This window comes from Nannobrachium achirus (assembly GCF_963921795.1).
Source record: "Nannobrachium achirus genome assembly, chromosome: 22".
Lineage (NCBI taxonomy): Eukaryota > Metazoa > Chordata > Actinopteri > Myctophiformes > Myctophidae > Nannobrachium > Nannobrachium achirus.
In genome coordinates this window covers 9424050-9439100 of record NC_137829.1, presented here as the reverse complement: position 1 = coordinate 9439100, position 15051 = coordinate 9424050, and the positions used below count along the sequence as shown (strand labels likewise).

Here is a 15051-nt window from a genome sequence, read left to right as displayed (position 1 = left end):
CCTTTGGCCTCATACTGCGCACGGTACTCCTTCTCATAGATCTCCTGGAAGATGTCCTTGAAGTATCCGTCGTACTTCTTCAGGATTGTGTTCTTGGTGCTGAGGTAGAGTGGCAAGCCTTTGGTCAGGCCCATCTGGAAGGAGCTATGGGCAAAGTCCCTGATGGACTTGTCTGTGTTGTACATACCCAGGGCCACGCCACCTTGGCCCTCAAACTCGTGGATTAAAAACTTGAGCGGCTCTCCCTTAGTGGGCGTGTAGGTCATCTCTACTTTCCCTGGCCCATGCACCACAAAGTCTGTGGCCTTGTACTGGTCTCCATGGGCGTGTCTACCGATGATGATGGGTTTGACCCAGCCGGGCACTAGGCGTGGGATGTTCTTGCAAATGATGGCCTCGCGGAACACGGTGCCGCCCAGGATGTTACGGATGGTGCCGTTGGGTGAGAGCCACATCTGCTTCAGCTTGAACTCCTCCACGCGCTTCTCGTCTGGCGTGATGGTGGCACACTTTACACCCACATTGTAGCGACGAATGGCCTCCGCCGCCTCCACTGTCACCTGGTCGTCAGTGGCGTCGCGGTTATTTATGCTCAGGTCAAAGCTGTGCAGGTCTATTTCCAGGTATGGCAAGATGAGCTTATCCTTAATGAGCTCCCATATGACTCGGGTCATTTCATCTCCCTGGATCTCCACCACAGAGCCCGCCTTAATTCTCTGATCTATGAAACCTGAATCACATCTGAGACAGCTATATTCAGTCTCGCTGCATTCCATCGCGAAGAAATTTGGTGCCAGGGAAATCTAAACAGTTTAATTTAAAGCTGGTTGTTATACAGGACTATGCCTTGTGTGACAAATCGTAACAAATATAGCACAAACTGTTGCCCAAATATGGAGTAGTCATCATAGGCTGTGGAGAGGCCCTCATCACACAAGATCATTTCCTCTGTCAAAAGAAATCTGAGCTAGTCAAGGTAGGTTAATACATATATGTATAATGTGAGTCTCTGTCTCTCTCCCTCTCTGTCTCTGCTTGTAGTGATCGTCATTTTAATCACAAATAACACCAAAATCTGGTCATGTTGCTGATTTCTTTTACAGATGATCAACTACGTGTGGATTGGCTAGTTACACTCCATGGGTTTGTGGACAGGGATTAGGAATTCACAAAAAAAATCACAAAAGAAATCTGAGAATCTGAGAATATTGAACAAATATTTAGGTTCCTTGTCCTCCTGGCAGAGTGCACAAGAAATATGATGTTCTGATTGGCCTACTAGTTTGCCAAATTAGTATCAGACAGACACAAACACACATAAATATGAAATATGATAAATAATTCTATTCTAGGTAAGATCCTTGAGCAAAAATGGAACCCCTAACTGCTCCCAATAAGCAGGCTGGTTACACAGCTACCTCTGCCTTCGGTGTGTGAAGGTATGTGTGAATGAGTGAGTGTAATGCACTATGCAAAGCGCTTTGTATAACAGCACCATAGACCATTTACCATTTTATTTAGCTCACGCTGTTTGGGCACAAGCTCAAATAGCGAACAAATAAGCATAAGCTCATTTGTTCCCATCTGCATCATGCTACTGGCAGTACTATATAGCCCAATGCAAGGCTCATCTGAATGCTTTTCCTCATCTCGCCTCGTGCTCCCTCCTCCTCACTGAGCTGTCATCTCTGTCATTTAACCCATTTAGGCCTACGATTATTGACTGCTTTAACTACTGAAAAATAGCAGATATACAAGCTCGCAGCGCGGCACCGAGTGCCGCGCTGCGAGCTTGTAGATCTGCTATTTTTGAAAAATCATGATTTTTCTTTGCAAGTCTTTGAATATATCTATTTAAAAGCGAACATTTGTAACTCAAATATTTGCTTCTGGGGGGTCCCTGGGACAACATATTTTGAGATGGGGGTCAGGGTTAGGGTTAGGCTAAATTAAATAAATTAAATTACAGGCTAAATACCTGTAATTTTGGGGGTCCTTGACATGAAAGAGTTTGAGAACCACTGATTTAGAGGAAGGATTTAGAAGTCGGGTCAAAGATCGGGTCAAAGATATTCATAGACTTGCACACATTTTCACGATTTTTCCAAAAATAGCAGATCTACAAGCTCGCAGCGCGGCACTCGGTGCCGCGCTGTGAGCTTGTATATCTGCTATTTTTCTAAAGTTAAAGCATACAATAATGGTTAAAGTGGTTAAAATCTAAGGCGACTCGGGCGCGTTCCAGGTATTTGTCATTTAATTCCCTTCATTTCCTCCCTACGCTCCTCTACTCCCCAATCCTCTCCTCTCTCTTTTCCTCTCCTCCCCCATTCTTTCCCCTCTATACCCTCCAATCCTCTCATTAATGGACTGCATTTATAACTCTGCTCTGCTCTCCTCTCCTCCTTTTGTTTTGCCTTTTCTTTGGGTGTTGTCTGAGGAGTCTGTGTATGAATGAGGTCAGGAGTCCACAGGGAGTGTCCACTTATGTAACAAGATAGAACATTCAAAGGCCATTCACACGGCACGCACGCACGCACACACGCACGCACGCAACACACAATGTACATTGATTTCATGTGAGTGTATGTTTATGTATGTATAGGGTAAAACATATTGGACACACATACACAAGCATATAGTGTACAGTAGTAGTATATTATATATATACAGTAGTAGTATATTATATATATATATATATATATATATATATATATATATATATATATATATATATATGCACGTGTGTGCATGTGTGAGTATAACACGTAAGCGTGAGTGTGTTTGTGTATGACACATGTATTAAGGGGAGCATAAGTCAGCGAGTGATGAAGATGAAAGAACATTTTCAATTAAGATGAATATAATGAAGCTTGGTTCATTAATAATGCAGCTGCCATTACCCCCATTACGACAGCGCCCCAGTTCAAAGACTCTGTATGTGTGTGTGTACGCGGGTACAGCTGCCAGAAAGTATGCCTTCCCGCATGTGTAAGCATGTGTGTGCACGCACACGCAAACGCAGGCGCGCACACACACACACACACACACACACACACACACACACGCACGCACGCACGCACGCACGCACACACGCACACGCACACGCACATGCACACGCACACGCACACGCACACGCACACGCACACACACACACACACACACACACACGCACAAAGTAAAATGGAGTCATCAACTGATTTGCTGCCAGACGGATAATCCATCCCCTTTAATGGGCAAGAGACAAGAGCTTTACTGGTCCTACGAAACGTGCGTGTGCGTGTGTGTGTGTGTGAGAGAGAGAGCGTGCGTGCGTGTCTGTGTGAGAGAGAGCGTGTGTGTGGGATGTGTGTTGTCTCTGTGTGCTTGCGTGTGTGCACCAGGGAGAAAAGTGACAGAGAGAGAGAGAGAGAGACAGAGAGAGAGAGAGAGACACAGAGAGAGAGAGAGACTTGTCCAACGAGGCCCTTTAAAATATTTATGCAGCTGGAGATTCTTGTCCCTGATTGGGACTCAATTAAAGCTCTCATCTAAATGAATGTGTTTGTGGCTCTGCTGTGTCAGAACCGCGTCTGTCACAGAAACCAAAGCAACACCGCATCTTATTTCTCTGCACTTTCACACCGCTGTCTCATCCTGTCTGCACACATGCAGCACAACCACATCACGCACACACACACACACACACACACACACACACACACGCACGCACACACACACACACACACACACACACACACACACACACACACACACACACACACACACACACACACACACACACACAGAAAGTCTTAGCTGCTAGCAATCATGCAATGTAACAAACAAGCATTGGTGGAAAAAGTACTCAAATGTTTTACTTAAATAAAAGTATCAATACTGCAATGTAGCAATACTCCGTTACAAGTAAAAGTCTGGACTTCAAAGTGTACTTCAGTAAAAGTACAAAGTATTGGCATCAAAATGTACTTAAAATACCAAAAGTTAAAGTACAAAATATTTGAAAATAGCAGATCTACAAGAAGTAAAAGTATTGGAAATTGGAAACACTCAAGTAAAGTAAAGTACAAATACCTCAAAAGTGTACTTAAGTACAGTACTTGAGTAAATGTACTTAGTTACTTTACACTATTGCAAACAAGGAATACAGGGCCACAAGCCAAACATACACACACGCTCTCTCTTTCTTTCTGTATTTTTTTACAGCATGCATATACTGTACACTCATTCCCACACACACACACACACACACACACACACACACACACACACACACACACACACACACACACACACACACACACACATGCGCACACCAATGCACACACATGCGCACGCCCATGCACACACACACACACACACACACCCTTGACCACCTGACGCGACACACCTCGACGACACAACGTTGTGAGCTCATTTCGCTGTGCTCCAGCAGATGCACTGTGAATTAACGGCTGCATTTAATGCAGCAGCAAACTCCAGGCATTAACCTGCTAGCCAGGAATTAAAACAATCCCCTTTACATCTCACTCTGCTGAATTATTCAGCTGCTCGCCGATAAGGAGCTGCGCTCTGGAGAGGATTGGGCCTTTGGGCAGGCTCTTCAAAGAGAAATGACACAGGATGAGATTCGCATGAGACGCCATCTTGCATAGCGCTCCCCAGTGGCGCATGCACACACACATGCAAACGCGCACGCATGCACGCACGCGCACGCACGCACGCACACACACACACACACACACACACACACACACACACACACACACACACACACACACACACACACACACACACACACACACACACACACACACACACACACACACACAATAATCCCCAATGATTTCCTCATGAAACATACTCATAAAAAAACAGGAGAGGGATTTATGGACAGAAGAAAGACAGACAGAAATAAAGAATTAAGTGAAGGAAGAGGCATTAAAGCCATTGCTTTAATATGGTATTTGGTCTCTCTTTTATATGGTCTCTCTGCCAGTCTGCCATGCATGCCATGCCATGCCATGCCATGCCATGCCATGCCATGCCATGCCATGCGTGTCTGTGTGTCTTGCTCATAGAACATAATCTCCTCTTGCCTCTGCTGGTCCCTCCTTGCTCTCTCTCTCTCTCTGCCTGCATGGCAGGGAGGCCAGTGCCTATGAGGCAGCTTTTAATAGGAATTAGCAGCGTTTCATTGTGATAGTGATTGAGGGTGGGTCCCATGGGGTGGGTCTGCTCATTGTTACCGGCCCTTGTAAATCTACAGTAATCCTCCCTGCAGTGAAGGCTAGACATACAATTGCACACACACACACACACACACACAAGCGCACGCATACATGCCCGTGCACACACACTCTCACACACTCATTCACTCACATACAATACATACATACTGTACACATAGGCGGACTTTGCCATTTGCCCTAGGGGGGGCAGGCTTGAGCAGCAACATGCCAATTGTCAACCAACCCCTCAACACTAACTTATCACACTGTCCAACTACTGTTATTCATTGTGTCCACCAGACCACTAGTGTACCAAATAAAACACAAGTACAAGTATGTGTGGTTAGAGCAGTGTCATTTTACAAATTGTGTTCATTATCTATCTATACATGCGACAAATCTCTGTCTGTCTGTTTGTTTGTTTGTTTGTTTGTTTGTAATCCGCGTATCTCGAGAACCGTTCGTCCCACCGGCTTCAGATTCGGCACGTGCGTTCCCCGCTGCGGCGCGGAGTGCAGTACCGGGCCACGGCCCGACTCGGCATGCGGTTTTCCCGAAGCGGCGCGAAACGTTCGGAATCTCCTTACGCGGAGCTGATTGTTAACATCAGGCTGTTCCTGAGGAAATCGGCACAATCGCTGACTCATTGTGACATCACTTCATAAAAGGCTCTGACATCACGTACGCCAGGAGTCAACAAAAAATCTCTGTGAATGTGTATGTATGTATGTGAATCTCGAGAACCGTTCTTCCCACCGGCACGCGCGTTCTCCAGATATGGGCATAAAATTAATCCCCGAATTTTCCGCAACCGGTACTGTGTGTGCAGAGATCTCCATATATGGGCATAAGGGGACAATGGCAAACAGATGGTCAAAACGGGTCCTATGACAACAGGTATATTGGGGTTTGCATTAAAGGGTGGGGACAAAGGCTAACAGAAGGCAAACAGATGGTCAAAACGGAGGCAAACAGATGGTCAAAACGGGTCCTATGACAACAGGTATATTGGGGTTTGCATTAAAGGGTGGGGACAAAGGCTAACAGATGGTCAAAACGGGTCCTATGACAACAGGTATATTGGGGTTTGCATTAAAGGGTGGGGCATTCATGGGGTCCGCTCCAAAAAAGAAAATAAAAGAGACAAAGACAAACATAAGACAAGCGACAAGGCAAACAGATGGTCAAAACGGGTCCTATGACAACAGGTATATTGGGGTTTGCATTAAAGGGTGGGGACAAAGGCTAACAGATGGTCAAAACGGGTCCTATGACAACAGGTATATTGGGGTTTGCATTAAAGGGTGGGGCATTCATGGGGTCCGCTCCAAAAAAGAAAATAAAAGAGACAAAGACAAACATAAGACAAGCGACAAAGCGTGGGACTGGGAGGATGACTTGAATGATGCAGATTTAAGCAGGCTGTGTATTCTGCTTAAAGAAGAAACAAACAAAAAGCGACAGAGATCTCATATATGGGCATAAAATGGACGCAGATAAACAGATATCTCCATATACGGGCATAAAGGGACACAGACAGACAGATACAGAGATCTCCATATATGGGCATAAAATGGACGCAAATAGACAGATATCTCCATATATGGGCATATGGGCATAAAATGGACCCAGAACTATATCTGCAGTGATCTCCATATATGGACATAAAATGGACGCCGACAGACAGACAGATACAGATATCTCCATATATGGGCATAAATGGACACAGGCAAACAGATGGTCAAAACGGGTCCTATGACAACAGGTATAATGGGGTTTGCATTAAAGGGCGGGGCATTCATTCCCTATTTACATCGTTCCCGAGTTGGCCAGGTGGCCGACTTCGGGCGGCCCAGCTTCTAGTTAAGTAAAATAGCGACTTTCATTATTGGAAACACAGTTGCAGCTTACAAGAAATGTCAATAAGAATAAACCATTTGATAATCTCAACTATAATTTCTAAATGGCTACAAAACATTTTGTTTGATGCAGGACAATAATTATTGTAATTTAATTTATTTTAAGTAATGAACAATAAGGGAATATCAGTGAATAATAACTTAAAAAACAGATATTTTTACATTTTAAACCCCTTTTTAATTATGTTTCAAGCCTAATATGTGTAATCTTTGTGTACAGTTTGGATATTGCAGGTATGTTCAGGTATATTCATAGTCTGACAACCCCCATTCTTAGCAATGCTATCTTCAGAGAGAGAGGCTCTGATCACTTAACATTCCAATCAATCAACTTATTGTCGCCAGCTGGTCTCTGTGTGATGGGGAGAAACCAGTGACTATTGGTTGGTTAATTCTTTTAAATTCTTTTTAACTCTTGACAGGAATGGGCTAGAGACTTAATTTTTTTCCCTAAATGCACTGCAGGGGGTGCAGTGCACCCCCTGCACCCCCATAAAGTCCGCCAATGACTGTACATTAATGCACAAGTGACCAAGAAAGCAGACCCACACACCCTCACTCTCAGTAAACAGTAACATCCTTAATGTTCATTTTAATCTGAGGACTAGTGTACATTCCTCTAATCTGAAGTTCAGACTGTGGAAAAACACACCTGACAGTAAAAGTGAATTCTTTATGAGCTATCATTCAGTTTGGGCATAAAAGCGACCAACAGAGCTTTTTTTTTTTAAATGCCATAAAGTCATTTGAAATGCGCTGAAATGCCATGAAATGCTTTATAAATCAAGTTTTAGGGTGCAAAAAATATTATTTTCTGATATTTAATGACTGCGTTTTAGCGCCTCTTCCCGGCTGCCTGCGCCACAGTTAAAGTGGGGTAAATTGAAAAATAAAAGTCATCCATGGGGCACCGCTACTCAACACACCATTAACACTCGAGAACAGGTACTGCGTAATGGCCATTCCTGCAATGAGTGGGAGAGAGTCCTGCGTTGTGTTGACCCCACGGTCTTTAAAATCTGCTACACCACCATGCTCCATCTCATTACTCAGCCCACAGAAAAACAGAGTGCAGAAGTCACTTCCAGCATGGCTCCAGTACACAAGCCCAGTCAGTGCATGCTGCACTTTGTGAATATCATTAGAATAAGCATTTTATCCAGCGTTCAGTGTTTCTCAATATGAACGATAGCAACTCATCGCTCTCTCCTCGCCGTTTGGCCTCCACCCACACAGCCGCCCACTGTAAGAAACAGACACACACAACAAGGGTCACTCTGAGGGGTCCGGAAAACTATCTGGCAGCTTGCTGACCATCTCTTTCACAAAATGTTCTCTCTCTCTCTCTCTCTCTCTCTCTCTCTCTCTCTCTCTCTCTCTCTCTCTCTCTCTCTCTCTCTCTCTCTCTCTCTCTCTCTCTCTCTCACTCACTCACTCACTCACACACACACACACACACACACACACACACACACACACACACACACACACACACACACACACACACACACACACACACACACACACACACACACACACACACACACACACACACTGCTTCACAGAGCCATGGCTCTCCTATCTCTTTACATTTCCACATACTGTGCGCATCAGGAACGGGTGACAACCTCCACCAAGCCACCAGCTGAGGGGGCCGGGTCATTATTAGGCTGCTACACACAGCCACAATTACCTGACACCCAAACAGAGTAGCAGACAAGTGTTTGTGTTCCACTGGGGGTTGTTAAGCTCCTCGGCCATTAGAGGCTCTGGTCAGAAGAGGTGGGAACAGGCAGCTGTGAGGCCTTTGTGGTTCGGTACACAGCAAAGACAACTGGCAGCCTGGGGAGAGCTGCAGTCCATTAATTTGTGGTTTCACCAGAGCCAGGGCAGTGCCCAAAACTGGGATGTGGCTGTGGGGCTATTGTTGCTGGCACTCAACATCGATTTTAATGAGCCTCTCTCCTACATTATACTGTAGGCCCAGAGACTGAAATTCACATCTGTCTCCTGGACAACAACAAAAGGTTGCCGCACCCCTGCAGTGTGTCCATCTTGCATCTTGTGTTAATCTGTGCTTACACCATAGGCCTACAGTATATTGTGCACATACAGAGGTAGCTAAAGAAGCTCAACTTCTTGGGATGCACCAGTGGGTGAATGGATAGTCTGGCGATGTATGGTTCCAGTTCGATTCCAGCCGGAGCCATGTGTTGTACTGTACAGTAAGTCTCGCCCCCAAATCACAAAGCCTCTTTTCCACTTCCGTGACCATCTGGTTTCCCTCTGCTTCTTCTCGCTTCCAAGGCCAGGCTACAGCACTGTCTTCTGCAGAGAGGATCTCTGACTGTCATCAGCACTCCCCCACCCAGGCCTTATAAACCACCAGGGTGGTAAAGAGGAAGAAAGATCTCTGTAAACTTGACCTACTACTACTCCCTGTTGCTGGCTCTCACAGTATTTTATCCTGCCCCTACTCTGCCCCCTATTCCTCCTACTCCCCACGGCTGCCATGTTTGCCACTAAATTCCTGCCGAAAAGAATTCTCTACACCAAAGGTTCCCAAACATTTCCATGTCAAGGACCTCGAAATAGCCATAGCCTCTGTCCCCTTTTTTGCTAAATAAATGTCTAAATAGTGAAATAAATAAATAAACAAACAAACAATAAATACATTAAGTAGGTATATACTGTTATACTGTGTGTGTGTGTGTGTGTGTGTGTGTGTGTGTGTGTGTGTGTGTGTGTGCGTGTGCGTGTGCGTGTGCGTGTGCGTGTGTGTGTGTGTGTGTGCGTGTGCGTGTACAATTTTGACAAAATTGACATACAGGAATCCACAAACCTGTGAGGATGTACCTACAATATTTCGGCATTCCAATGAACGGTGTAGGCTGCCCCCACAGTGAGAGAGAGAGAGAGAGAGAGAGAGAGAGAGAGAGAGAGAGAGAGAGAGAGAGCACTCACACTGAGAAATTGTATCTGCTGCTCTCTCAGGCAGCACTTTATATACTATTTTCATTTTTAAGCGCAGAGTGAGTGAATAAGGGAATCTCTCTCTGGAGCACAGTAGGTGTGGAAATAAATATTTTATACTGGAATCTAATTGCATTTTGTGGCCCAGAGCGCCCCACCAGACAAACTGCAATACCGTTCTAATGGCTATAGTCCTCACTAGTGGATGCACGCACGCACGCACACACGCACGCACACACCCAATACAGTTCATTATTGGTGTCTAGCCTCAACATCCGTGGAGGTGTCACACATTGTGTGTGTGTGTGTGTGTGTGTGTGTGTGTGTGTGTGTGTGCGTGCGTGCGTGCGTGCGTGTGTGCGTGCGTGTGTTCAACAGCGCTTCCTCCCGTGTGTCTGCAGGTCATGAGTGTGTGTGTACTGTGCACGTGTGGGCTTACTTATTCAAAGAAGGTCGATACTGCTGCACATCTGAGAGAATCTGTGAAGCATACAGCTGTGTCACAGGGGACTGGAGTCCACCCAGCCCATGCCTATTGACCGCAATGCTGGCCTTGCATGCGAGGATGCGCTCAAACAAACACACACACACACACAAACACATACAAATTAAAGTTTGGAGCACTTTAATTTTGGCGTTTGCTTTTAAATACACACTCTACATGTATTTACTTTAGTACCACAAGAAATGGGATTATTACCCCAACATGTGACATCTGTCAATCAGATGCCAATTCACCTCTGAGAAGCAACAACAACAATAAAAAGGGACAAAGAGAATGTTGGATTGAGCTATGGCCCACAGAGACTACTGTCCTCCCTTGACTGCAGTACAATCAGCAGAGGCAGACTTGTATAATGTGAGAGAAGGCCGGATCAATATCCACTAGAGAGGCTCCTGTCTACCAACTCAACCTTGGGCTCAACCCATCCTTGGTCCACGCTACCCCTCAGGCATTAATAGAGGGATCAGAAAGAGACACCGGGGAGCAATCTGTATCGCCTTGGATTCTGATACTATTGTATTCGAAACACAATGACTGTATTTGAAACACAAAGACTGTATTTTGAAACACAATGGTCTGCTGGGTTCAATCGAGAGGCCTGTCTGTCACAATGTTGTCATCTGACAGAAACCTACATTTAGACATAGACCCTTCTGTCCAGCTGATGGTGAAGTTGAGAGCTATTAGAGCTGTTATTAAACAGAGTCGTTGACCAAAAAAAAACGTAATAATAGCTAGGAGCACATGCAGTGTCAGGGTTTCCTGCAGGAAAAAGTCTTGACCAGGGGGGTATCTCATGGCGCACGCGCCGATTTTTTTTGATAATTAATTAATTAATTAGAGTAATTAATTCACTTAATTTTTAATATTAATTCTTATTTTTGCCCTATAAAAACACATGAATGTGCCCATGATGACGGAAAACACAACTACATGCTATCATCCACATTTATTCAACATTGAATAACTTATATTGCCGGTTCGCCACCAAAGGGTTAAAAAAATAGTGTGCACGCTGGTGTACGAATTCGTGCACAGATGATGCACTATGCATGTACACGCTTTTCACAGCTTTCAAACAAAAAAATTTGCTTGGAAATCCGTTCAGGCATTCAGGAGATACCAGCCCTTATGTTTTCTTCAAATGTAAACAAACATGGCTGCCATGTTTGAAAGATAGGGTTGGTATGGGGGTTAAACATGCAATTTCGCGATCGCGATCATGCCTAGTACATTGTTGGAGGTCCAAAAAGTTTTTTTGAAAAAATTTTTTTTTTTTGAAAACCCCCCCCCCCCCCCCTTTTTTCTTTTTTTTTTTTTATACCCTTGGGGGGGCGGGGGGGTTTTCTCTGGCCAGGCGGGGCGCCTGGCCTGTAAAGTGCTGCAGGAAACCCTGAGTGTCTCTGGCTTGGCCGGGCCCCGCAACGAACAGCACCGGCCTTGTTCGCAGGTGGGAAAGCGGTAGGGGATTGTGTCCTTGTCGTAACTACTACTGGTTGGTAATTATTCAGGTGAACCCGTTGAAACACTTCCAAGTTACAGTATGTGAAAAGAGGTGGGTGGTTATTCCATGTGCATTGGAGGACGCATGTGCTTGTCTACATCCTTCGAGTAGTGATGCACGGGCCGTTTTCTTTTTAAACATGCCCCGCCTCGACCCGCCACCAACCCAACCCGGAAAAATATGTTTTAACATTAAAGTTCCATTCATTTCAATGTGGGCCTGGTTGGGGGGGCACGGAGGCGCAGTCGGTAGCGATCCTGGGTTCAATTCCCGCTGGGGATGCTGTGGGCACTGGGGGCGTGTTCTCTCCTCAGCGTCATCAGTGCCCATTCCCTAGGTGGGGTTGTGAAAAGGGCCTTATATGTGGAGTTTGCATATTCTCCCCATGTCCCCTAGGGTAGGTACCCTCACAATAAATACATGCAGTAATCCTGGTCTCTATACTGCCTCCCCCTGGCCAGCCGGGGTACCTGATGGAGGGTAAATTAACTGTTGTTTGGAATAACATGTTCCTTCCCCACGCTACATCCAACTAGGGAAACAAGGGTATTGTATATCATTATTCAAGTGGAATTGGCATAATGACTACATTGGGGAGAAATGACTACAGTTGGGAGAAAAAGACAACAACAAATAAGATTCACTGTGGTATCATAGTATCATAGTATGCGGAACATGAAGGGGCTTTCATCAAAGCCAGTAGAATGATAAAGGAATGAGTCCTGTATAAAGTAGTCCTCCAGACAAAGCAATCATGAGTGCAGTGCTGCTTTTGATCTTATACAGTAGATGATGAAATATCGAGAAAATTTGAATATTATGGCTTTTCATCCTCTGTTCTGTCATGGATGCATAGTTATCTATCCACAAGAAAGATAAGGATATTTTTTCAATGGAGATTATTCTGCTAGTAAAATGTTCATTGTGGTATTCCCCATGGAAGCTGCCTTGATCCGCTTTTATATTCTGTTCTCGCCAATGAGTTACGTAGCACACTGGAATAAAATCAACCGACGATTCTACTTTATATTGCACAGCACCAATCCAGATTGTCAGCATTATCATCTTGAGAAAGTGTGTGATGAGTAAATTGGTGTGAAAGAGTAGAAATAGTAAAAGTCCTGTATTCAAAAATGTAAAGTAAAGTACTCATTATTTTCAAAATTTGTCAAAATCTTTCAACAATTGCCGATCTACAAGCTCGGCAATTTTTATCATTATACAGGCACACTGCATGTAATGCAGTCGAATTCGTTTATTAAGGAATATATCTTTCATTTGACACATACACACAACACTTTTCTCCGTCCCTCACAGAGACACATCCACTGACGGCCCTCCCACACCACAAGCAGTCATATTAATGCCTGTTTAGATACAGGAATATATTCCATTCCATGTAAGTCATCCATACAGTAGATCCCAAGTCCTATGGAACAGCCGTGGGCTACCTTTCATGGCATATGTAAAAATTGGCCCATATCTTTGGGAAGGTTCAAATCAGTAAACTTAAAAACAAATTCTTGAACACAAACAAACAAGGAAGCATCGTCTCCTCCATATGTGGCGACTGCCAATTATCACAGACAGAATTTAGCCAATGCCTTAGCTCTCCACTTGGGTATTCCTGCAATCTGCAGGCCTCTCACAACACACATTTTTGCCAGGACAAAAGCTGTGACCTTTATTTCCCAATTCATAGTAGCGGTTCCTCATTCTCAACGTGACCTTCCCTGCTTCACAAGTCTTAGAAAAGTGTTCGTAGCGGGAGTTTTAGATAAGCCTGCTGATAGTGCGAAATTGCTTATTTCCAGTTGTTTGATATAGTGTTTTTATGCAACTCTTATATTATCCTGGAGGTATATGAAACTAGACCAGGTCAACCTGGTTGTGCCAGACCCCCTGTCTGTCATCATCATTTATGACATCATGCCTAGGCATGTCATCATCATGTCATCATCATATATACCCTTTATATAGAAAACCCGGACCGACAGACATTTGCTTATGTAGGCCCTACCCATTTCATGGGTCTGGCAATAATCTATCCTTTCAGGTATGCTTTTAAGGATTCCTAAAGAATAAAGGGAGAGGTACTGCAGCAGGGCGTTCATTACAAAAGAAAAAATGTTACCTGTATGGATATAGCCTACATTTTAACACTCTCTTCACAGCACTGCTTTAACGTATCAGTAGCAAGAGTCTGAGAGGTCTTCACACAGAAGGTGTACAAGTGATGTGAACAGAGACGTCTTCCAACCAGGCACATACAGTAACATACCCAGTACTTGTGCCTGGCAACTCACTGGCGTGGTGCCTCAGTCCATAGACATAGAAAGGTAGGCGGCGACCGGTCGTTTCCGGGCGTTTCCCACTTCCATGTGCGTCACAGAAACAGAAATTGATTGGCCAATCAGAGGCAGGTGGGGGCGGGTCTTTTCTTACGCAGCCTGTAAGAACAGCTGAGGACTAGCTGGATGGAAAGAAACCAATAAAGCTCTGTTGAATTGAATTGATAAGTCCCGGAAAAGACGCGCTGTGATTGGCCAGTAGTCACTTTGACTGGCAGCGCTCCCTCCATTTTTCCGGACATCCGGCCTCTAGTTGTTACACGTCGCACCAGTGAACTGCAGTGGCGGATGAGTTATCTAGCTTTTTATATCTATGCCTCAGTCTCTCAGTTTTTAAAGTTTCTCAAAATAAAGTGTCACGGTATCTCCCAGCCAGCCCGAAGCCAGCCGGCATAATAAACTAGGCTGCTCTCATTAAAATGCACAACACCAGGAACTATTCCCTTCCTCTACTAAATAAAAATTAAACGAAAGTGGGAACGCGTTGCTTTTACAGAATATCACCAAAGTGACCCATCAATATGAGCAAATATATACTATATTACATGATAAAAAGGGAGTTACAATT

The 15051-nt window shown here is 44.6% G+C and overlaps 2 protein-coding genes across 2 annotated transcripts in view; both read right to left on the bottom strand.

Annotated features, from left to right (window-relative positions):
* Positions 1–776, bottom strand: part of LOC308308065 (isocitrate dehydrogenase [NADP] cytoplasmic-like) — a gene marked incomplete at its 5' end in the record, with an annotated part of 1300 nt that extends 524 nt beyond the window's left edge. The window contains one exon of the mRNA XM_080753435.1: positions 1–776. This exon is cut by the window's left edge and continues 524 nt beyond it. Within this exon, the coding sequence (XP_080609561.1) occupies positions 1–776 (776 nt within the window).
* il1rapl1a (interleukin 1 receptor accessory protein-like 1a) overlaps positions 1–15051 on the bottom strand; it is a gene marked incomplete at both ends in the record, with an annotated part of 228427 nt that overhangs the window by 168537 nt on the left and 44839 nt on the right. The window lies entirely within an intron of this gene.